Below are 25,389 nucleotides of genomic sequence, written 5' to 3' on the forward strand. Positions count from 1 at the left end.
GTGCATCCAGGAGTCCGAAGGGACACAGATTGTTGGTGGAGCTACTGCTCCTCCTACCTCTGGTTATGGTAGGGGTGGTAATGACTCGACCACTGATAAAAAAAGAAAGGCACCATCTACATCTGGTGGCCCAAGTCAGAACAAGAGGTTCCAAGGGAACCAAGGTCGTGGTAACTGTCAGGCTGGTACTGAAACTCGATACACTTACCCGAAATGTCCCAATTGTAAGAAGGATCACCTAGGTGAGTGTAAAGGGTTTGGATGTTTTCAATGTGATTTCCTTGGACACTACAAGAGGGATTGCCCGCAACTCAAGAAAGAAGAGCATAAGACAGCAGTAAAGCCCGCTCTAGCAAGGGTGTTTGCTCTTACCCAAGAAGACGTAGAAGCTAGTCCCTCAATTGTTACATGTAACCTCTTGGTCAACAACTCTTATTTCTCTGTATGGTTCGATTCTGATGTCATTCATTCATTGGTGGCGGCTAAAATTTTTGATAAATTGGGTAGACAATTTGATAGTAATAATAAAGGGTTTGGCACCCTACTTCCTGGCGGAGAGTTAGTTATCTCCAAAAGGTGGGTTAGGTCTATGTCGATCAGAATTAAGAATAAGGAGTTGTCCAAGTATTCTACTAGTATTGACTATTAACGAAAGATGGTGATCTTCCAACCCGAGGGCGAGTAATCATTTGTATTTATGGGATCAATTTAGGGATCCCAAATTCCAATAATCTCGGTATTGAAAGCTGGAGATTTGTTACAAGATGGGTGTCTAGGTTTTTTGGCAGTGGTATTGGATACCACACGGCTTGATTCAATTTGGCTAAAAGACATCAAAGTGGTTCAGGAATTTTTTAGATGTATTCCCCGATGAACTTTTGGGCTTACCACCGTAGCGAGAAATAGATTTCGTAATTAATTTAGTACCTAGAGCAAAACCAGTTTCTAAAGCACCATATAGAATGACTCTAGCAGAACATAAAGAATTGAAGATTTGGCTTCAGGGGATGCTAGGGTTTTCACGACCTAGTGTGTCACCCTAGGGAGCTCCCGTGTTGTTTGTTAAGAAGAAAGACGGATCCCTACGCATGTGTATTGACTATCAAAAACTAAATAAACTGACTATAAAGAATAAGTATTCTTTACCTACAATCTACGACTTGTTCGATCAGCTTCAGGAAAAACAGTCTTCTCTAAGATTGATCTCTGATCGGGCTATCATCAGTTGAGAATCTTAGAGGAGGACATTCCAAAGACTGCTTTCTACACTAGTTATGGGCACTATCAATTTTTGGTTATGTCTTTTGGACTAACCAACGCTCCAACAACTTTTTGGGTTGATTCAGGAAAGATTGAATTCATCAAGGATTGGCCAAGACCAAAGACAGTCACAGAAGTCAGAAGTTTTTTAGGTTTGGCTGGTTACTATCATTGATTAATTGAGGGATTTTCTAAGATCCCAATGCCCTTAACAGATCTAACAAAAAAGAATCAACAGTTTTTGTGGATAGACAAGTGTGAAGCAAGCTTTCAAGAACTGAAGCAATGATTGATCACAACTCTGGTATTGGCCCTACCATCTAATAAAGAGAAGTTCCTGGTTTACTGTGATGCATCTAGACAGGGTTTGGGATGCATTTTGATGCAAGCTGATCACGTTATCGCTTACCCCTCCCACCAGTTAAAGAAATATGAGCAGTGATACCCAACTCACGATTTAGAACTTGTAGTGGTAGTTTTTTCTTTGAAGATTTGGCGGCATTATCTCTACGGAGAAAAGTGTGAAATTTACACCAATCACAAGAGTTGTTGGAATTGGTCAAGGACTATGATTGTGAAATCCTTTACCATCCCGGAAAAGCTAATGTGGTGGCAGATGCCCTGAGTAGAAAGGGTGTCGGGCAAGTAAATAGTATGATCAAGATTTTACCTCAGCTAGCAAATCATATGGTCAGATTAGGCATTGAGTTTGTTGTAGGAAAACTTAATAATTTAACATTACAATCTAATTTGTTATACAGAATTAAAGCTGCTCAGTTAACTAAGCAAAAAATGATAAAGATCCAAGAGGAGGTTTTAGCTGGTCAAGTTAAAGGATTTTGTAGTGTCAGGTAGTGGGATGTTGTTGTATAAAACCAGACTTTGTGTTCCAAGCAGTGTAGAACTTAGAAATGAGATTCTCGAGGAAGGTCAAACCACTCCTTATTCATTGCATCCTGGCACTACCAAAATGTATCAAGATTTAAAACCCTTTTACTAGTGGTGCAGGATGAAGAAAGATGTGGTAAAATTTGTATCTCGATGCTTGACTTGTCAACAGATTAAGGCTGAACACTAGAGACCTGCAGGGTTGTTGCAGCCTCTCACTCTTCCTAAATGGAAGTGGGAAGATGTCACCATGGATTTCGTACTTGGGTTACCTAGAACTGCGGGGATGTACGATTCTATTTGGGTTGTGGTGGATCGATTTACTAAGTCCACACATTTTCGAACAGTGAAAATAACCTTTATAGTGGATCAATATGCAGACCTATATGTTAAGGAAATAGTGAGGTTACATGTGGCTCTGAAGTCCATTATATCGGATAGGGATCCGAAGTTTACCTTGAAATTTCGACAAAGGCTCCAGCGAGCCATGGGTACCAAGCTGAAGTTTAGAATAACTTTCCATCCTTAGACTGATGGACAGTCCGAGAGGGTAATACAAATACTTAAGGATATGTTGCGAGCCTACATGATGGACTTTGAAGGCTCCTGGAGCAAGTACCTACCACTGATAGAATTTTCATACAACAACAGCTATCAGAGTACTATAGGAATGGCTCCCTATGAGATGTTGTATAGTAGGAAGTGCAGATCTCCAATTCACTGGGATAAAACTAGAGAAAGAAAATATTTAGGTCTAGAATCAATGCAATGGACCAATGAGGCTATAGAAAAGATCAAGGCCAGAATACTTGCCTCTCAGAGTAGGCAAAAGAGTTATGCAGATTTGAAGCATAGAAATGTAGAATTTCAAGTAGGAGATCATGTATTCCTACGAGTGTCTCCAATGAAGGGGATTAAATGTTTTGGGAAAAAGGGCAAGTTATGCCTTAGGTTTACAGGGCAACTCGAGATTCTCGAAAAGGTTGGATTGGTAGCTTATCGTATAGCCATGCCTCGAGCACTTTTAGCAGTCCATAACGTATTTCATGTCCCTATGTTACGGAAATACGTTTTGGATCCTATTCATGTGCTGAGTTATGAAAACTTAGAACTTCACCCAGTTTTATCACACGAAGAAAACCAGTTCAAATTTTTAATAGAAAAGATAAAGTTCTCAAAATAAGGCCATAGCCTCGGTCAAAGTACTTTGGAGAAACAGTAAGGTGGAGGAAGCCACCTCGGAGTTGGAGTAAGACATGAGGGCTCAATATCTAGAGTTATTTAGGTTAGATTTCGAGGACAAAATCCTTTTAAGAGATGGATAATTGTAAAGAACGCTACATTTTAATATGAGAATTAGCAGATAATTAGGGTTTAATTTGGAATTAGACTTTTAGTTATGATTTATGAATTTATGGAGATATATTTGAATTCTAAGTGTGTTATTTATGTGATATATGAAATTATATGTTTTTCGTATTTTATGCCCGGTAACAGTGGAACGCGACGTTTGGCCGATAGAGTCACATTTTCCTATGATTTAGTATTTAGTAATAGCGAGGCAAATTAGATATACATTGGGAATATTGAAAATGTTCGAGGTATTAGGTTTGACTGAAATACCCCTAGGTGGCAAGGATGCTTGTTGGTGTAAGTAAGGGTAAAATGGTCTTTCGCCATATAGTTTCTTTTGTCCTTTAGTGGAATGGATTAAGTTAGATTAATCTGATTTCTTCTATAGGTTTGATATAAGATAAATATTAATTTATTTCATTTAACAAAATTAGAAATAAAACACAAAACACACTCTCTCTTTCTTCAACCCTCTCTCTCGACCTATCAAGAAACCAACAGCAAGTTAAGGTTTCTTCAGCTCAATTCAGGGTATTCTAGCAAGATCATAGTAATTCAATCCAAGGTAAACATCAAAGCCCCCTTCTCTTTGTTTTCTTAAGTTCAAAACTAAGTTCTAAGCATGATTTATGGAGTTAGGGTTCTATAAGTTTAAATTGTTATTGTTCCTATTTTTAGAGGTGATTTTGAGGTTATTTGCGCTAGATTAAGTTGAGTTAGAGGCTGGTTGTGAGGTTTGATCAAGGTTTGAGCTTAAGAGGTCAAACTTTTCTCTTTAATGGTGTTTTTAGTTTCTGGGTGTATTGCTTGATGTTATTGCTTGATTTATGTTTTTTGTGGCCTAATTAGGTGGTCTAGAAGTTTTGGTTTAGTTTAAGGATGATTTGAGTTATTTAGAGGGTTTTTTGTGGTTCCTACAATGAACCGGTCGGCCAGTTCAGTTTGGACCTGTAGGAACCTGTCTACTGATTCCTCCCCTAACAGACCCCACAGAACCAGTTTTTCGGTTGGGGCATTTTAGGGCACCCTAGATTTTCTCGTTTTTATGATATTTAGGTATTGCCATGTTATCCATCGATAAGAAAACTTTTAGTTTTGATTTTAAGTCCCTAAAAAGGGATTTAGCATGTCACTCACTAGTTTTACGAATATTATGACTTAGGGGCCTGTAAATCGTCGAGTAGCAGTTCCACTCAGGTTGATAGGCACACCTGAGTTCGGAAACGAGGTAAGATTAGTATAATGATTGCATATATGTATACATGTTTAGCGTACATGTTAGTTGCCATGAGAATAACATATCAGGATATCAGCAAGGTGTACATAGAGTTGCAACGAGGTACCAATAAATATATGTTAGGCAAATCAGTGGCCATCAAATTAGCATATCAGGGTATCAGTGAAGTGTACATAGAGTTGTACAGATATGCCACATGCTAGGCCTCCAGATAGTATGAATTAAATGCTACCACATCAGGACAACTAGAGTACTGAGTACAGGGTGGATTCGTGGTTAGTCATACTTTGTCGAGAACGTTCCTAACCCAGTTATCTGATTGTGATTAGGTATATGGGCGCCTGGTTACGGTCTGTATATATATATATATTTATGTTTATGATTATTCTTTTCTTACTAAGTCTGTGGACTCACAAATATTGTTTGCATGTGTATGTAATGATAAAGCTAAGGCTGAGCAGCAGTGAGTGCGAGCGAATGAAGATTGTACATGTCGGGACAGTTAGACCTAGAGCATGCGATCTCTGAGAAAGCAAGCTATATTTTGTATTGTCGTTAGGCAATAATTTTTGTATCAAATATTTTGTAGAAGTTTAAAATACGGAATCCTAATTATATATAAGTTACATTCTTTTAATTTTAAGGAGTATTTAAATAAAGTTTTAAATAATCACAATTTTCAATAAATATGTTAATTAGCAACGAACTACGTAGTTAATACAAAATCACGATAATACGTTCAAATTAGTAGAGTGTTACAATATGTCAAATTTAAGACAAATTTTAGTAGACCATTAGAGTTGTAGTTAAAATATGGCAATACACCATATTTTTTTCAATAACTCTATTGAAGGTTCTCTAATACATAGGAAAAAAACAAACAATACTCGTAAAAAGCAATTGTGTAGTAGTTGCACATTGAAGAAATGCACACATAACATATATGAGAGAGATAGGTCTACTCATAAAGGGAAGGATCAGATAATCTTGGTGTAGGAATAGCAACGAGAGGTATCTTCATCTTCATGACAAGACCAAATTTCTCAGAAAGATCCAATTGTTGACCATGAGGAATTTTCCAATCAAAAGAATGCAAGAGGGTAGCCAAAGAATACATAACCATCCTCTCTGCCATAGCTATTCCTGCACAATTTCTTCTACCAGATCCAAATGGGAAATACTTGAAGTCACTCCCAGTGAAGTCCCACTTAGGACTGTCCTTTAAGAATCTCTCAGGATCAAACTTCAATGGATCTTCCCAGTTAAAAGGATCTCTATGAATAGCCCATACATTGATGATAACGCCACATCCTTTGGGAACAGTGTATCCTCCCACAACACATGTTTCACTTGGGGAATGTGGCGCTAAAAGTGGCAAAGATGGGTGTAAGCGTAGTGTTTCTTTCATCACAGCTTGTAAGTATGGTAATTTGGAAATGTGGGATTCCTCAACTATGTTGTCTTTTCCAATTACGTCTTCTAACTCTTTCTGGGCTTTCTTCATTACGTCTGGTGCGTTTATGATCTCTGCCATGGCAAACTCAATTGTATTGGTTGATGTATCAGTTCCCCCAGCTACCATATCCTGATCAATAAAGTAGAGAAAGTTATCAATATAATCTAAATTACATAACATTGACATTTACAAAATGTGGAAAATAGTGTACCAAGAGTAGAGATTTGACATGTGTTAAAGTTAAGGGAGTTTTGGAATCTTCTTCATCTTTCAATCTCAACAGAAACTGCAAGAAATCATTGTTTCCATTCCCACCATTTTCCTCAATCTTCATCCTTGTACTAATCATTCTATTAACAATCCTATCAAAACTTTGAATCAACTGACGATTCTTCTTAGATATCCCCTGCAAATCAAACCAGGCCAGAACTGGAAAGAAGTCAGAGACATTGGGTTTGGACATAAGCTCAGAAATTCCATTGATAATCTCCCTAATCTCGGCTCCCACACTGGCCCCTTCCTCAACATCAACCGTACCACCCCAAAGCATGTTCATTATCAAGTTAAGTATGGTAAAGAAAACATGCTCCCCCACTTCAACAGGCGACTGATCAAGAACAACCCGATTATACAGCTGGTTCACGCCTTGTCGAACCACACGGCGGCGAACGGAGCAAACGGAGTCCAACGAGGCATTGCTTAGCATCTTTAAGACGCAGACTTTTCTCAACATCCGCCATTCAGGGCCATACGGTGTCCACACAATGTTGGTGATGCCGTAGACAGAACTTCGGGTTATGCTGAGGACGTCCCGGTTGGCGAAAACAATGTCATTTTCTTTGAGCACTTGGTGGGCCAAGGTAGGTGAGGTGATGATGATCTTGAGCTTGCTGCCTAGGCGGAGCTTTAGGATTGGACCATAGGTGTGTGCGAGGCTTTTGAAATAGGAGTGGAGATCTGGTTTGAGGGTTAGAAGGCTGCCCACTACTGGGAAACCTCGTGGACCGGGTGGCAATGGTGATGAGTACTGGTTGAGTTTCTTGGATAATTTTATGTACCAAATTAGGAGTGTGATGATTATTGCTGAAAGAGTGAGGAAGAGGCTTGTCAAGTTGGAAGTTTCTGTCAAAGTGGTTATCATGGTGTGTTTGGGTATTCGGAGATGAGAGGTATATAGTTAAGATTTTGACAGAAAAATGTTGATAAAATATGGTCTAATCTTTTTGATGTTGGAGAGTATGATAAATGTAGAGTTTTGGGGAATATCAATATAGTAGGACGACGGGACTAAGATCAAGACAACTCATTTGCTTAGTAACCTAAAAATTATTTTGCCAAATTTTTTAAAAACAGTTTTTTAATAATTGAGTTTTAAAAAATTAGAAAATAGAAAACATTAAAATATTATTTTTAATTTTCAAAAATATTTTTTTTTGTCGAACATATTATATTTTATATTTTTGCTCGTATACTCAGATCCTAAACTCGGAACCATACCCGAACCCGAACCCAAACTCGGATGAATTCATGTCATGATATGGTGTTAAAATATTAATTTTTTAGTAAGAAAAAATTTAAAAATAATTTTAAAAAATTTGTGCTAAGCACCATTAAATTTTTAAAATGACAAAAAACGATTTTTTATTCGCACTTTAAAAACTAAAAACTGAAAACACAACCAAAAAGGCTCTTAGTCTTTCAATTGTGTCCCTTCTACACGACTGTGCCTACTTTTGTTGGAACTCGACAACATATTTTAATTTTTAATAGAGTATTTTTATTGGGTACTAATAGTGTCTATTATGTTTTATAAATGGCGGTCCACAATTAGATAAAGTGGTATCTTTTAGCAATTTTCTTTTTAATAATATATACCAACATCATTAAGAGCATCTCTAACTCTAAAATTTGTTAAAGGTGTCAAAAATCTTCATATCATTTACAAATATAATATTTTATTTTAGGATAAATAGTGGCATAAGTACCCAAAGTTTTAGGTTTGTAAATAGCATAAACCCAATGATTTTTTTAGTGGCATAAGTACCCAATGTTTATAAAACTGTAATTTTCTTCCAGTTTCATCAGTACAGACTCTGTTATTGTCTTAAACAGGACACATATAAGACCAAAATTTTAGATTATTTGGTCTAGACGAAAAATATGTAGTATCAGTTACTTCCAAATCTTTTTTTAATAAATTTAAAACGGAGTCTATACTGACGAAAATAGAGAAAATTATAATTTTACAAACATTAAATACTTATGTCACTAAAAAAAATCATTGGGTTTATGCCGCTTACAAACTCAAAACTTTAGGTACATATGCCGCTATTTACCTTTTATTTTATTTCTCTTCTACATTATTTTTGGTATTTTTATTCTAAAATGTTCCAATAGATAGAGCAGCTACATTAGCCTTACTAGTCTATCATTCAAAATACTTCACTAAAACCTTACTTTTTTTATTTTACTTCATATCTTTACATTACATCAAATCTTCTATGTATCTTTTCTATACCATTTACAAGTTATTTATTATAATATGTTAAGCAAAAATTTTACATTTAGAATATTAAAAATAAATGCGAAAAAACACAATTTCACCTATGCCAAAATTATAGCATAAGAATTTATTAATTTAAGTTCGACACATCCAAGATTATAAAAATAATCTCTTAATTACAATCCTTTTATTTAAAGGAAATACCCTTTGATTCCAATTACAATGACATTAAATAATTAAAATAAATTTGGGAAATTTGGGGTAAATTTGGAATTGCAGCTGAACTCAGTCCATTTAATTAGCTGAGCTGCCTACATACCTTCTTTGTGAAGGATCAAGCCACTTGTAGTTCAGAAGGCGGTATTTTAGCATTTGGATACAAGGGTTCCGGTAGATGACCATTTTCAGGAATCCTTTGCTATTTTGAAAATTTGGAAAAATTCCTAGGTGGATGACCTTTAAGGGAATTTTAGGATTTGTATTTTTATACCATTTTTGCGGTATTGGCGAGGCGACTGCACTTAGTCTTAGCCACTAAGTTGCCTACGTATCCTTTTATAGGAATCAAGTCAAACGTAGTTCCAAGTTTAATTTTTTTATGAAGTGAATGACCTCTCTTTTGGAATGCCATTTAATTTGCTATGGCTTTGAATTTTAGTGCACTTTTTAATTTTTAAGTAAAATTACCATTTTTGAGATTTTTATGAGGTTAAGACCTCTTTGAAATTTGGTGAGGTGAATGACCTCTTTAATATTCCAAGATTAATTTTAGTGAGCTCATTTGGAATTTTGTGCCATTTTGTATGGCTTTAGAATTTTACCACTTTTTGTGATGAATTTGAGATTTGAGATCTTTTTATTATATTTTATAAATAAAAAGATTATTTGGCTGATATTTTAATTAATTTAATATAATTTCCAAAATTAGAAAAATAAATAATTAAATTAATTATCTTTTTTTTACACCTGCCATTTAAATTTAAAAATCGTAATTTTTAAATTTGAGATATGATCTATTGCTTAGATATATATCTCCATATAAACTTTACTGCTGCCCACTGAAGCATCCTTAAAAAAAAATTGGATTCCTCAATAATATTATATTTTTTTTACTTCATGTTGATCAGTTTTCTTTGAGTATACTCAAGGGTTGGACTTTTGGCAGCATTCTGTTTTCTCTTTCTTTTTCCGAAGACTTCTCGGTTGTTGTGGTAATATACCGCAATTTAGGTGAGTGATTACAATCTTCCCATTTGTTCATACAAACTGTATATACATCTTGAATCAGATTTTTTATACATGTACATGTATGTGCCTTGTATGTATTATTTTTACATATCTTTCGTCTCTTCCCTTTTTTGTAACTATTAGGATGATATGGCATATTTTTAATTTTAAGAAAACCTTTTGTTTTCTTTGACCACGTGAGAGCCATGAAGTGTAATATATATGTATAGATATATATATTTAACAGAAAACTTTTAGTATTTATACATATATATAATATAGGCTTTGGATGTGATCACGCATTGTATCAAATGCGTGACTAGTGACTCACAAAAATAATATATATATATTATATCAACAAACATAGTACAATCTAAAAAAGTGACATGTGTTCCTTTAATTTTTTTCTTTTTCTGACAACTATTATTTTAAGCCAATAAATAATAGATAAAAGACAATATTAACCTAATATAGCCGGTTATACTAACCTGTTGAGTTGACACAAATATTTTATATGTGCTAGGTAGGGATATAAGTGTAATTTCACATTAAGTTTTCATGCATAAGTAATCTATTACGTTTTTGAGTGAATATCAACCACACCTAAATAATATAGATGTTACTGGGTAAATATAGACCATGTATGAAAAAATTAGTTTATCAGAATTTTCTTTAGGAGTACAAGTAATATGGTAATTAAACTGGGTGATTTCTTTTTTTTGAAAAAAGAATAATATTAATTGGCATATTAATTAAAAATTTAAAATAATTAAACTTAATAAATTTTTTATTTTTTAAATTATACTTAGTTATAATATTTTCTTTAGTTTCTCTAAAATTATTTATTTTAAATATAACTAAAACTAATAAAACTATTGCTAAAATATATATGGAAAATATATGTCATAAACTAAACTATAACGTTAATGGTATGATTTATTCAATTTTATACTTCATTCATAATTAAATGGGTATGATAAACACGTGTAATTTAACAATAGGTTTTATGCATAAGTAATCTAGCTATCTCAAACTATTCCCTATAATAAAGCCACAATACCATGCCATATATGTTGAATTGAAGTAGTCTTACATATAAGTTGGTGAAATAACAACTAATGGTCTCACATAATTAAATGACAATAACAATATAAAATAAGAATTAGATGTTTCATTGAAGGCTTAAGAATGGGGACTAGTCTTTTTTACTGTGGAATGTATTCAACATGCATGGGTGGAAGATGATCATGGTCTTGTATGAGTTTTAGACCCATGTCCTTCTCATACAAGTTCGTTTATTATGATCTCGACATCCACAAAGTGTGCATTGCCTACCTCCTTGTACTCCATCATTTGTTCCTTTTCTAGAATTCGTTGAGGCCATGCCCTTCGTCCTCACTCTTACAGGATCTTGGATTATGTTTGGATTATCACGATATGTTGTGGTTGGTTGCGAGTTTTGGCTATTATGTCCCTCCTCGTAAGACGCCCTAAAGATGGTATTAAGTTTTTCCAACTCCATCTTTGCCATTTGGAATGTTGCTTCTGAGTGTGATGCAAAGAAATTCATTGAGTTTGAATAAGCATTGAGCGCTCCAAACCTGAACAATCATATGAATCATAATTAAAACACTAATAGAATAAGAATAAAAGAATTTTATTTGCTAATTTAATTTTAATTTACCTTGACAATTGGGTCATCTTTTGATGCTCGGATGAGTGTTCACCAACTTGTGTAGAGGAAGAAGTCTTGACATCCTTTCGCCAACGAGTTAATATTAAGGATTCTGGTATAACTCGAATGTCAAGACTTTTCATTACACACCATATATGCTTGCATGGAATACCATCGGACTCAAACAACAAACACGAACAATTTAACTCATTCTTCTCTTTGTTATATAAGACTCGGTGTCTTATCGTACCGTATTGGAATCTAGCTAAAGAGAAGAGGTATGAATCCCCTTGATCTTCCCGATGAGAAATTGAATAGGGTTGCTCTTCCTCAATCTGTTCTTTTACTTTATAATATATGTTTCTGGTGAAAATTGCGGCGGCCTGTTTGTAATATGTTTGCAAGAAATCTGTCTTACCAGCGGGAATATGAGGGACGGTATGCATGCTTTTGAAATCTTTAGCGGCTTCATTATGGCGCATTGTGCCAATAGCATGGGTAATTTGTGAAACAAACTCTCGTAAACTCGTAATTAGCAAGTAAGAATCTCTTGAGTACATTGTTCATAGACTCACATCTTTGGGTTGTTCGCATGCCTCCATAGAAAACCCCTCTTAAGAACGTCTCTGCCCATTGACCACGTGTGTTGTATTTAGTACGACACCAAGAATTTTCTTCAAGGCCGAACTGTGCCAACAAAGCGGCCCATTTTTCTTCAAACTCTTCCACTGTGTAGTAGTTGTATATTAAGTCAAAGAAGCCTTTGTTGAAATCTGGAATCTTAATATTCTTTGTGGCATTGTTCCCTAGATGCCATGCACAAAGTCGATGGGTAGAGTCTCGTAACAAATGTCTGATTGCGAATCCCATCCTTTCATCATTATCAGTGAGGACTACTTTTGGTTTTTTGTTGCCCATGCAATCAAGGAATACCCTCAAGAACCAAATATAAGCGTCTTCCGTCTCATCAAGTAAAACTGCGCAACCGAACACACAAGTTTCAAAATGGTGATTGACGCCAACAACTACAGTCAATGGCTTATTATACTTATTGGTGCGGTATGTTGTATCAAAAGCAATAGCTTCCCCGAATAACATGTAGTCTCTTCTACTCATACCATCAGCCCAAAAAAGGAATGCTAATCGATTTTCGTCATCAATCTTGTACTCGACGTAAAATTCAGGATCCATTGATGATAAGCCGTCTAAGAAACCCAATGTACCTTCTGCATCACTTGATATGTTCTCTTGCTTTCTTAAACTAGCCACTTTGTTGTACACATCTCTTAGTTGGAAAGGAAGATTGTCATACCCTCCAGATTGTAGGGCAATATGTGCTACAACGGAAGAAGTTTTGATACCACATCTATTCATGCTAATTACTTGTGCAGCTACTGCTTCAGGAACCTCGCGGTTTGCCCGAGTGAATTGCATTTGTGATGGTATTACCAAATCATGATTATGAAATGGTACAAATTCTTGACACCGCCAAAGATTTGTTTTTTGTAACCGAAGGATTCGTAACGCAGCTTGACACCCACAACGTGTTATTTCTTTTGGTCGCTTCTTCCTGTCTGGCATGTTCAAAAATTTCTCGTTCCGAAAACCTTCTTTGTTACAAACCCATCGTCGAATGTATATTTCTCCATCACTTTTCCTGGATTTTGTATCGTCAATTCTAGGACTGAAACCTTTCCATCTTGCATAAGTATAATAGAATGCCTCCCACATTTTTAGACTTACCATCTCTTTCCCTTCAATATCATGAGTATCTATTTCTGCAACTGATTTAAATAGTTGAAGTGTGTCCAAAATTTCTTGCCAGTGAGAGTTGGAGGCAATATCTACGTCCGTCATACTTTTCCTAATAATTCAATAAAATGAATATTAGTCATTCAAGTGTATGATGAAAACACATTAACCTACATATTAAAGTTAATGAAGTTGATGACTTTCCCTAAATATTTGACACAAAATTTAAGCTTTTCTGTTTTGACTACTAACAGTAATCTTTATTGTTGTACTAACTCTCATAGTCAATGGTATTGCAAACAGTGAAGAACAAATTTACCTAAAAAAAACATACTATTTTCATATACGTTCTATTGTAATTTCATGCACTTTCATTAATTAACCAATTGAAATATTAAAAAAATACTCTCATATGTACAAAAAAAAAAACAAAAGTAATGCTCTTACCTAAAAAAAATCCTACATTTATAAAAATATATATTATGTAATAACCATAGAATGAACATGCTTTGAATCCATGACTCAATATAGTTGGACTCCATTTATGTGGTAAGTAAAAGATTTATTGTTTTCAAGGCCCAATATCAAGGCCCAATACCAAGATTTATTGTTCTCTTTTACAGCAACATCTATGTTTACATAAATGAAACATGGTTTTGTAATAGTCTCTAGTGAACTCAAACATAGTATCACATCTTATTGGTCATAAAGATTTTATGAAAAATAAATTTTATATTAGTTAACACGTTCAACTATTGTGACGGTAATTAAATATTCATCAGTAAATATTCTATCTATTTTCATAAATTAGATAAATAATGCAATCTTTTAATCTTGTGATGTTATCATTTTTTTTAGTATTATAGTTTTTTTTTTTTTAGAAACAACACAATCACTTCTTTTAGTTTAACACTTCTTTTGTTATGAAGATTGTCTCTTGGATAATATATACTTATCTATGTTATTGTATCATATGTAATAACCATAGAATGAACATGCTTTGAATCCATGACTCAATATTAGACTCTATTTATATGGTAAGTAAAAGATAAACACATGCTGTCAAAATAAGATATTGTGTTAATAAGACATACCTTTATAATTGTAATAGGAGACTTACAAGACTATCCAAGTGAGTGAGAGTGAGATTGATTCATCCACCAAAACTCTACCAAATGACACTATAGAAAGAAGTTGAATGAGAGTGAGATCAATAACTTTTTATAAGTACTTACTTTTAGTTGTTTAATTTTGCCATTGTGAGGTCCTCATATTTGTACACTTGTAGGTGGTGTGGTTGGTGTAGTTATTTATGAAACTAACACAAGAATTTAATTTAATATATAGGCTGTAGTTAATTGGTTGGCCTATTTTGGGCCATAATCTAACTATGTATCTAGGCCCAATATCAAGATTTATTGTTTTCTTTTAAAGCAACATCTATGTTTACCATAAATCAAACATAGTTTTGTAATAGTCTTTAGTGAACTCAAACATAGTATCATATCTTATTAGTCATAAAGATTTTAGATAAATAAATATTGTTATGGTAATTAGATAAATAATGTAAATTTTTAATCTTGTGATGTTGTCAATTTTTTTTTAGTATTATAGGTTTTTTTTTTTTTTTGGAAACAACACAATTAATCACAAGAATAATTAATGTTTAATTTTCTTCTCTTTTTTCATTTGGAGAGCATATATTTTTTATGATCGCCCAGATTTTATTACCACATAAGAAATCTCCAGATAAAGATGATTTAGTCCCGTACGTCATTGTATTAATTCCCTTCCATAATAATAATAATAATAATAATAATAATAATAATAATAATAATAATAATAATGTCATTTTCCCTTTTCCCTTTCGAATCAGAAATAATGTCATTTTCCATATCCATGAATGTATATAGTGTAATCTCACATATTTTTCATGCAAAAGTAATATACTCACGTTAGAGAGTGAATATACACCATGAATAAGTAATATAGATATTACTGGATAGGCTATAGTCTATATAGTCTCCAAATTAAATGATCTGATGTGTAATATTACTTTTTTTAAAAAAAAATAAAAAAAGTATATTGAAGAAAAGATAATAATACAGTAGTTCAAAAGCATAGTGATTTAAAAAAGAAAGAGCACAGTACATTTCTTCAACATAATTGATAGATTAATCTCTAAAGTTTTAAATTGCACTTAGATATATATATAAGATCATCATTAATAATATTAATAAAAAAAAAGAGATTACATGATACTAGGGATAGAGAATACCCTTTAACACCATGCATGCATGCATGCTTTTAAGAGTACTGTGGAGGACATGACTCAATACTAACTAAAGTTACTAATAAACACGTGAACACAAACTACAACACAACATACTCTTAGAAAAATAATATAAAGCATACCATAATAAGAAAACACAACAAAATATCATAACATAATTTGGAGAAATGTAAGACCATTCATAGGTTTGGAGAGGATGGGGCCAGTGAATGGTGCACAAAAGGCGAGTTCCCAAGACCTCAATCGAGATGAATCACCTCAGGGACTCTCGCTTCACCTCTGAGGTAGTCATTGGCAACTTCCAAAAATGCTTCCACCGTCTTCACTTGGTCACTTCCTTGACCCTGGAGCTTGTTTTGTTGGTACATGGTCGAAGCAAGCTCGATAATCCTCTTTCGAGCCTCATCTAACAGGTCAGTACATTTGTTTTTTGAAGCATTCACTGAGTTAAGAGTGCTCTGCAACATGACACAATTGGAGCAAGGTTCTGTCGCCTGAGACCGGTATCTCCTTGACCGAGAGGAAGATGGAGGAGATTTCTTGCAAATTGATGAAGGAGTCCCTAAGTTCATTGGACATACGTGGGCGTCCGGGCTGTAATTCTTAGCTGAGCCGTAACAAGAGTTAGTGGTAGGGAATAGGTTTTTGGAAATGGATTTGGTCTTAGTCATTTTTTGGTGATAAAACAAATACTGTAGTTATGGGCTTATAAATTTGATTTAGTGGTGAGGCAATTACAAATGATAAATATCTATATTTATATACACACACACAATGTCACTCTCAATTGTCGAGCAAAACAATTGTATAGACAATGGAAGACCCATTGTGATTTCAAGAAAAACCCTTAATACCCAATAGTTTTATATCTTTATTTAGCAAATTCAACCTACAACTTTATGTACTATTCTTCCTTTGCCTAATTTTAAAAGGAAGAAAAATAAAATTACATGCATGAAGTGATTAAAATACAAATAAATTATAATATAATAATGGTGATCTAGCAAAGAAAAAATAGGTCATATTATATAGTTATTGTATAGGTTACCTCTGGACCAAACCTTGTATTTATCACTAACACAAAATAAGAAAGCTTACAAAAACAATAATAAAACCATGCGTGTACTTTAAACCATGCAAAGTAATAAAAGACAAAACAAATGAAAAGTAATAAAAGACAAAACAAATGAAGAAACAAAATTAATATTATTAATTTTAAGTTTGTCATTGAAGAGAACAAATGTGTAGTCTTATCACAACAATAAATGTGTAGTCTTCATCAATAGTACTACATATTAGTAGGTACTTTGCTTTACTTTAAACACAATAAAAAAATTAAAATACAATAAATAATATATATAAAAATGGACTCAAGTTACTTAAGAAATTTGTGTTATTCCTAATTTGTGTTGAACTGATAAAATTATTGTACTATTTAAAATGTATAACTAATCCATGATATTAGTATTTTTTTATTAAACTTATGTAATCAGTAGTTTGAGTTAATATGTTTTAATGTATAATTAATATCATGGATCCCTATTATAATATTAATGTGTTATGTTGTTGGTTAAAAAAAATGTCATAAATTATTATTATTATTATTATTATTATTATTATTATTATTATTATTATTATTATTATTATTATTATTAGGTTAGTACGTTTCACCTAATGGATCATTAGTGTGTACGTGGTCTTATTTTTTTTTTTTTTTGAAACAATGTGTGGTCTTATCAAGAGTACTATATATTCTCATTTTAGCTAATATAACCTATAACTTTATGTACTATATAACTTTTTGCTTTACTTTGAACACAATAAGAACAAAGTGACATGCATGAATTGAATAGCCTTTAAATGACATTAAAATATAAATAAAAAATAAAATAAAACCGGTCATATTCTTTGCAGAAACAAAATCACTTTATATAATTTATTGTTTTGGTAAACCCTTGGGTCTTGGACAAAGAATTAAATTCTTAACATGGGCATCCCTCTATCTCCTCTAATAAATTTGTCATACATAGCAAACATTGAGTCATGCATCACATACTTGTTTTTTTTTTTTTGAACATGCATCACATACTTTTAATACATAAGTAATATACTGACGTGAGGGAGTGAATATATACTATGAATAAGTAATATAGATATTATTAAATAAATATAGTATACATCTTAGAAAATATTAAATTATCTGATATAATATTACTTTAAACACAATAAGAAAATTAAAATATAAATAAAAAAAAAAAGAGGACGTTGGCTCTTAGTTGGAGACAATGTTATTATAAATATATCAATGTATTGGTCAAACTTTGAGCATTGGAAAAAGACTTGTCATTGAGCAAACAATGATAAGTGTTTAGTCTTATCCAATGGTACCATATTCTCATTTTAGCAAATATATCCTACAACTTTATGTATTATATATCTCTTTTTTTACTTTATACACAAATAAACAATAATATGCATGCAAAAATTGATTTCTTGGTTTGAAGGAAATGAAAATATATTACAAAATAAAAAAAATAATGGTGACTATCATAAAATTGGAAAGTTTACCAAGCTACACCAAATACCATGGGTGTACTTCAAACCATTTATAAGAAATAATAATCATTAATATGAATAATGTAAATGCATGCAAAGAGATTTCTAAAAAAAAGAAAAAGAAAATAAATAAATGCAAAGCAATACATGACAAAACCCTCAACGCCTCAAACACAATAAGACTTGATAAAAAAAAAAAAAAATTACTTTTACAATAATTTTTTTAGAAATTATATACTATCACAACAAGAAATTTCAAAGTATACATATATATATATTCAATGACTAATTTGTAACCAATAAGTAAATTTAGTGCTTTGATTAGTAATATTAATAATTTAATAATTTGATTTGTCTTAAATTTATGAAAATGACAAAGGTGATTACTGTTTTAGAAATGAGCAAGCCACAATTTTTAGTGGGGGATATTTTTTTTTAATTGAAAGAATATTAGTGAAACATATATATTTTTATAGTGATAAAATAAAATTATTTGAAAATATGCTGAAAAAAAAAATATAGAGAAATAAGTAAAATTATTACGTGGTATAATATGAAAATTATAAAATTTATAGGAATAGAAATAAAAATATGTAAGGATATAAATAAACAAGTATAAATTTTATGTATAAAAGTTTAATTTATAGAAAATTGCGAGTCAGGTAAAAGATTCCTAAAGTCCTTTTTTGTCGTTTCTAGTTAACTATAGTGAATCCACTAATAGTCTTGTTGGGATGATCGGGGTTTAACAACGGATCGCACGTGCCTTCCTAAAATGCCCCCAATTATTATGGAAACGGACTTTCAATGACGATTGATACCTGATAGTGATGATTTGCAAGCAACGAGTAACTTTGACCAAGATCGGTTCTAGTCAACTATAGTGAATCCACTAGTAGTCACGCTGGGATGATCGGGGAATGCATAACAGATCGTACATGCCTTCCTAAAACGCCAGCAGTCGTTATGAAACGTTATGAAAACGGACTTTCAATGATGATTGATACCTGATAGTGATGATTTGCAAGCAACGAGTAACTTTGACCAAGATCGGTTCTAGTCAACTATAGTGAATCCACTAGTAGTCACGCTGGGATGATCGGGGAATGCATAACAGATCGTACATGCCTTCCTAAAACGCCAGCAGTCATTATGGAAACGGACTTCCAATGATGATTGATACCTGATAGTGATGATTTGCAAGCAACGAGTAACTTTGACCAAGATCGGTTCTAGTCAACTATAGTGAATCCACTAGTAGTCACGCTGGGATGATCGAGGAATGCATAACGGATTGTACATGCCTTCCTAAAATGCCCCCAGTCATTATGGAAACGGACTTTCAATGATGATTGATACCTGATAGTGATGATTTGCAAGCAACGAGTAACTTTGACCAAGATCGGTTCTAGTCAACTATAGTGAATCCACTAGTAGTCACGCTGGGATGATCAGGGAATGCATAACAGATCGTACATGCCTTCCTAAAACGCCAGCAGTCATTATGAAAACGGACTTTCAATGATGATTGATACCTAATAGTGATGATTTGCAACCAAGATCGTTTCCAGTTAACTATAGTGAATCCACTAATAGTCTTGCTGGGATGATCCGGGTTTAATAACGGATTGCATGTGCCTTCCTAAAACGCCCCTAGTCATTATGGAAATGGATTCAATGACGATTGATACCAAATAGTGATGATTTGCAAGCAACGAGTAACTTTGACCAAGATCGGTTCTAGTCAACTATAGTGAATCCACTAGTAGTCACACCGGGATGATTGAGGAATGCATAACGGATTCTACATGCCTTCCTAAAACGCCCCCAGTCATTATGGAGACAGACTTTCAATGACGATTGATTCACTACTAGTGATGATTTGCAAGCAACGAGTAACTTTGACCAAGATCGGTTCTAGTCAACTATAGTGAATCCACTAGTAGTCACGCCGGGATGATTGAGGAATGCATAACGGATTGTACATGCCTTCCTAAAACGCCCCCAGTCATTATGGAAACAGACTTTCAATGATGATTGATTCACTACTAGTGATGATTTGCAAGCAACGAGTAACTTTGACCAAGATCGGTTCTAGTCAACTATAGTGAATCCACTAGTAGTCACGCCGGGATGATTGAGGAATGCATAACGGATTGTACATGCCTTCCTAAAACGCCCCCAGTCATTATGGAGACAGACTTTCAATGACGATTGATTCACTACTAGTGATGATTTGCAAGCAACGAGTAACTTTGACCAAGATCGGTTCTAGTCAACTATAGTGAATCCACTAGTAGTCACGCTGGGATGATCGAGGAATGCATAACGGATTGTACATGCCTTCCTAAAATGCCCCCAGTCATTATGGAAACGGACTTTCAATGATGATTGATACCTGATAGTGATGATTTGCAAGCAACGAGTAACTTTGACCAAGATCGGTTCTTGTCAACTATAGTGAATCCACTAGTAGTCACGCTGGGATGATCAGGGAATGCATAACAGATCGTACATGCCTTCCTAAAACGCCAGCAGTCATTATGAAAACGGACTTTCAATGATGATTGATACCTAATAGTGATGATTTGCAACCAAGATCGTTTCCAGTTAAATATAGTGAATCCACTAATAGTCTTGCTGGGATGATCCGGGTTTAATAACGGATTGCATGTGCCTTCCTAAAACGCCCCTAGTCATTATTGAAATGGATTCAATGACGATTGATACCAAATAGTGATGATTTGCAAGCAACGAGTAACTTTGACCAAGATCGGTTCTAGTCAACTATAGTGAATCCACTAGTAGTCACGCCGGGATGATTGAGGAATGCATAACGGATTCTACATGCCTTCCTAAAACGCCCCCAGTCATTATGGAAACAGACTTTCAATGATGATTGATTCACTACTAGTGATGATTTGCAAGCAACGAGTAACTTTGACCAAGATCGGTTCTAGTCAACTATAGTGAATCCACTAGTAGTCACGCCGGGATGATTGAGGAATGCATAACGGATTGTACATGCCTTCCTAAAACGCCAGCAGTCATTATGGAAACGGACTTTCAATGATGATTGATACCTGATAGTGATGATTTGCAAGCAACGAGTAACTTTGACCAAGATCGGTTCTAGTCAACTATAGTGAATCCACTAGTAGTCACGCTGGGACGATCGAGGAATGCATAACGGATTGTACATGCCTTCCTAAAACGCCAGCAGTCATTATGGAAACGGACTTTCAATGATGATTGATACCTGATAGTGATGATTTGCAAGCAACGAGTAACTTTGACCAAGATCGGTTCTAGTCAACTATAGTGAATCCACTTTAGTAGTCACTTATTTGGGATGATCGAGGAATGCATAACGGATTGTACATGCCTTCCTAAAACGCCAGCAGTCATTATGGAAACAGACTTTCAATGATGATTGATACCTGATAGTGATGATTTGCAAGCAACGAGTAACTTTGACCAAGATCGGTTCTAGTCAACTATAGTGAATCCACTAGTAGTCGCGCCGGGATGATTGAGGAATGCATAACGGATTGTACATGCCTTCCTAAAACGCCCCCAGTCATTATGGAAACAGACTTTCAATGATGATTGATTCACTACTATTGATGATTTGCAAGCAACGAGTAACTTTGACCAAGATCGGTTCTAGTCAACTATAGTGAATCCACTAGTAGTCACGCCGGGATGATTGAGGAATGCATAACGGATTGTACATGCCTTCCTAAAACGCCCCCAGTCATTATGGAAACAGACTTTCAATGATGATTGATTCACTACTAGTGATGATTTGCAAGCAACGAGTAACTTTGAAAGACATATGCTATACATTTATTTTTTAAAATTATTTATTTGAAAATCCAAAACTAACAACAATAAAAAATTAAAAAATTAATATTGGTTCAAACGAGTTAACCCGACCAAACTGAAAAAAATCATTGGGCGGGTTACACTTTTTTATTTTTTTTCCGTTGGGCGGGTTTCAATTAGATATTTGCAACCCGACATTTATATTGGGTTGGTAAAAATATACTATATCCCGACCAAACTAATCAATGTACACCCGTAGATATTAATATTTAGTCTAACATATGTCATTGAGCAACACAATGACAAGTGTGTAGTCTTATCAATGGTACTACATCCTTATTAATAATCAAATAAGCAAAATAAATAAATAAATAAAGACAAAACAAAAAAAGACAAAAGAGTTAGGTATATAATAATCATCCATCTCCATATATATATATATATATATCTCACTACTCAATAAACAAAGATTACCATTTACCAAACTTATCTCACCTCCTAACTTTAACTCAATCCTTATTTTTTCAATACCCTCTACTAGTTCACTATAACTTGCATACTTATTGCGAATGGAAAATCATGAAGCAATACCCTCTACAGGTTCACTTAATAAATCTTCTCATGAAAATAGCGATTCTGGATTCGTGCACCATTTGTCACTACCTCCATCTCCTTTACGCTATCTTAATCACATTGAGAAGAGGCTATGGGATGCCGAGCAAAAAATATTGCTAGCCGATGAACAGAAAAAGCTTTTGGTATCACAAGTTTCTTATTACAAAACAAAAATCTCAGATCTACAGCATGATTTAAAAATCCATCGACAAATATCTTCCAGGGATGCGAATGACGTTGGTAGACTAAAAAGGGCCTTGGCACATATGAAGCACGAAGCATGTACTCAATACAAAAGAAACCTTGAAATGATGATTGGTGGTGACAGTGGATCTGAAAAAACAGCAGGTCCCTAGTCAACTCTAATTTACTATGATGAGGTGTTACTGATGTTAAATTATGTAGTGTGAACAATGTTTGATTTAAGTAGTTACTACCATATTCATGTTTTGAATGTATTATTTTCGTATTTCTATGTCTAATGTATTTTGAGTTGTCATCTATTTTAATATACATTAACAACTATTTCTTAATATTTATTTGCCTTTAAAAAAAACCTTACAAATAATAATAAAAAAATTAAAAAGCATCTAGTTAACTGTATAAAATAATATACCACATAATGTCAAAAGGACACTTATATAATAATATATTTTTAAAACACATTTGGTATAGTGATATGTCTTATATAAATACCCCTAAATAGAGAATGCTTAGAATACCACTTACTATTATATTGCACTTGCATATAAAAACTCTTTAAGTTAACTATGTCTTCCTCTCTTGTGACTTCTATCAATACTCGTCCAAAGTGCCATTGTGGCACAGATTCGGTGTGCCGAACTTCAAGGAGTGAAGAGAACCCTGGTAGAAGATTTTGGGGGTGTGGAAACTATGTAAGTTTTCCTTACACTTATTTTTTTAAAAAAAATATATATATAAAATAGATTTTCTTGACAAGTTTTAGCTATGGGTTATCATCATGTTTTTGTTTTTCTAAATTTTTTATTTTAGGATCGAGATTCTTGTAAGGTATGTCATTTTTTCGAGTGGGTGGATCCAGATGTTCTGGTTGGAGCTAATGTAGTATTGCAGAGGTTGGAAAGAAAAATTGAGGACCAAAGTAAAGAGATCAAGTTACTTAAGAAATTTGTGTTATTCCTAATTTGTGTTGAACTAATAAAATTATTGTTGTATTGAAAATGTATAACTAATCCATGATATGAGTGTTTTTCTTATTAAACTTATGTAATCAGTAGTTTGAGTTAATATGTTGTAATGTATAATTAATATCATGGATTCTTATTATAATATTAATGTGTTATGTTGTTGGTTACAAAAAAAAATGTCATAAATTATTATTATTATTATCCTTATTATTATTATATTTATTATAATTATTATTATATTAGTTTAGTATGTTTCACCTAATGGATCACTAGTGTGTGGTCTTATCAAGAGTACTATATATTCTCATTTTAGTTAATATAACCTACAACTTTATGTACTATATAATTTTTTGCTTTACTTTAAACACAATAAGAACAAAGTGATGCATGCAAGAATTGAATAGCCTTTGAATGACATTAAAATATAAATAAAAAATAAACTAAAAATTTGTCATGCAAAGTAAACATTGGGTCATGCATCACATACTTTTTATACATAATTAATATACTCACGTCAGTGAGTGAATATATATTATGAATAAGTAATATAGATATTATTAGACAAATATAGTCTATATCTTAGCAAATATTACATTATCTGATATAATATTACTTAACAAAAAAAAAATGAAATAAACTACAAATCTGATATAATATATGAGTTATGAGCTAGGGGGTCTATGAGTTATTACTATTTGGTGTACCCTGGTTAAGTTTATCATTGAGCAACACAATAATTAGTGTGTAGTCTTATCAATGGTACTATATCCTAATTTTAGCAAATATAACCTACAACTTTATGTACTATATATCATTTTGTTTTACTTTAAACACAATAAAAGCAAAGTGACGTGCATGTAAGAGTTAATTGCTTTACTTTGGGTTTTGATACCAAGACAATGACTAATGTATAATAGTCTTATCTAATGGTAAAAAAGTTTGAAAGAGATTAATATAAATAGGTGTATATTACTTTAAGAAAGCCACATTTCTCTTCATCCACTAGCTTGAATAGAACTCCTTCAACACACAAAAAAAAATGGTGAGTGAAGCTTCATCCTCTAATGATACTTTCAATCCCATGCTTAAACAAAATAATAGTATTGATGATATTATTCTTAGAGAGGTATATACACCCAAAGTTCATTCCCGACTTCCTGAAGATGCCCTAAAGTGTCTCAATGGTCTTGAGGTTAAGTATTTTGACAATGATTTAGAACTGTTGAGAAAATCAAGTGAGCTCCGAGAAGTTAAAGAAGAGATGGATACTTTGAGGAAAAAAATCATTGAGCTGGAAAGAAGAGCTATGGATACCGAAACCAAATGTTGCAAAATTAATGAAGAATGGTTACTAAAAGAGAAGGCTTGGGACATGGAACTTGCTGCACTGGATGTTAAGTTTATCACCCTCAAACGTGAAGCTGTGAGCCAATACACAAAGCGTTTGGAGATGCGACTTGATGAAGTATGTTCGAAGGGGAAGAAAAAAAGAACTTAAATTTGATAGTTATTTAGTTGTGATTTCTTTATATCTACTTGGCTTTTTTTCTTAATGGCTGTTATTTCAAAATATTAAA

The 25,389-nt window shown here is 33.3% G+C and overlaps 4 protein-coding genes and 1 long non-coding RNA gene across 5 annotated transcripts; 2 read left to right on the plus strand and 3 right to left on the minus strand.

Annotated features, from left to right (window-relative positions):
* Positions 1–2,818: 2,818 nt before the first annotated feature.
* On the plus strand, positions 2,819–3,331 carry LOC133038439 (uncharacterized). Its single transcript, XM_061116597.1, has one exon. The coding sequence runs from the start codon at positions 2,819–2,821 to the stop codon at positions 3,329–3,331; it is 513 nt and encodes a 170-aa protein (XP_060972580.1).
* Positions 3,332–5,405: 2,074 nt separating this feature from the next.
* LOC115716285 (flavonoid 3'-monooxygenase CYP75B137) lies at positions 5,406–7,602 on the minus strand. The gene is made up of 2 exons (XM_030645046.2): positions 6,406–7,602; positions 5,406–6,323 (listed from the first exon to the last, which is right to left on the minus strand). The coding sequence occupies exons 1-2, from the start codon at positions 7,333–7,335 to the stop codon at positions 5,697–5,699; spliced, it is 1,557 nt and encodes a 518-aa protein (XP_030500906.2). The 5' UTR covers positions 7,336–7,602; the 3' UTR covers positions 5,406–5,696.
* Positions 7,603–11,188: 3,586 nt separating this feature from the next.
* LOC115699060 (protein FAR1-RELATED SEQUENCE 9-like) lies at positions 11,189–12,045 on the minus strand. Its single transcript, XM_061116598.1, has 2 exons — positions 11,609–12,045; positions 11,189–11,525 (listed from the first exon to the last, which is right to left on the minus strand). The coding sequence occupies exons 1-2, from the start codon at positions 12,043–12,045 to the stop codon at positions 11,189–11,191; spliced, it is 774 nt and encodes a 257-aa protein (XP_060972581.1).
* Positions 12,046–12,070: 25 nt separating this feature from the next.
* On the minus strand, positions 12,071–13,456 carry LOC115700094 (protein FAR1-RELATED SEQUENCE 5-like). Its single transcript, XM_061116599.1, has one exon. The coding sequence runs from the start codon at positions 13,454–13,456 to the stop codon at positions 12,071–12,073; it is 1,386 nt and encodes a 461-aa protein (XP_060972582.1).
* An 8,442-nt stretch (positions 13,457–21,898) lies between these two features.
* On the plus strand, positions 21,899–23,954 carry LOC115702307 (uncharacterized). The gene is made up of 2 exons (XR_004008843.2): positions 21,899–23,539; positions 23,658–23,954. It is a non-coding gene; the product is annotated as an uncharacterized LOC115702307 (long non-coding RNA).
* The last annotated feature ends 1,435 nt before the right edge of the window (positions 23,955–25,389 follow it).

Source organism: Cannabis sativa, chromosome 5, assembly GCF_029168945.1.
Source record: "Cannabis sativa cultivar Pink pepper isolate KNU-18-1 chromosome 5, ASM2916894v1, whole genome shotgun sequence".
Classification (NCBI taxonomy): Eukaryota; Viridiplantae; Streptophyta; class Magnoliopsida; order Rosales; family Cannabaceae; genus Cannabis; species Cannabis sativa.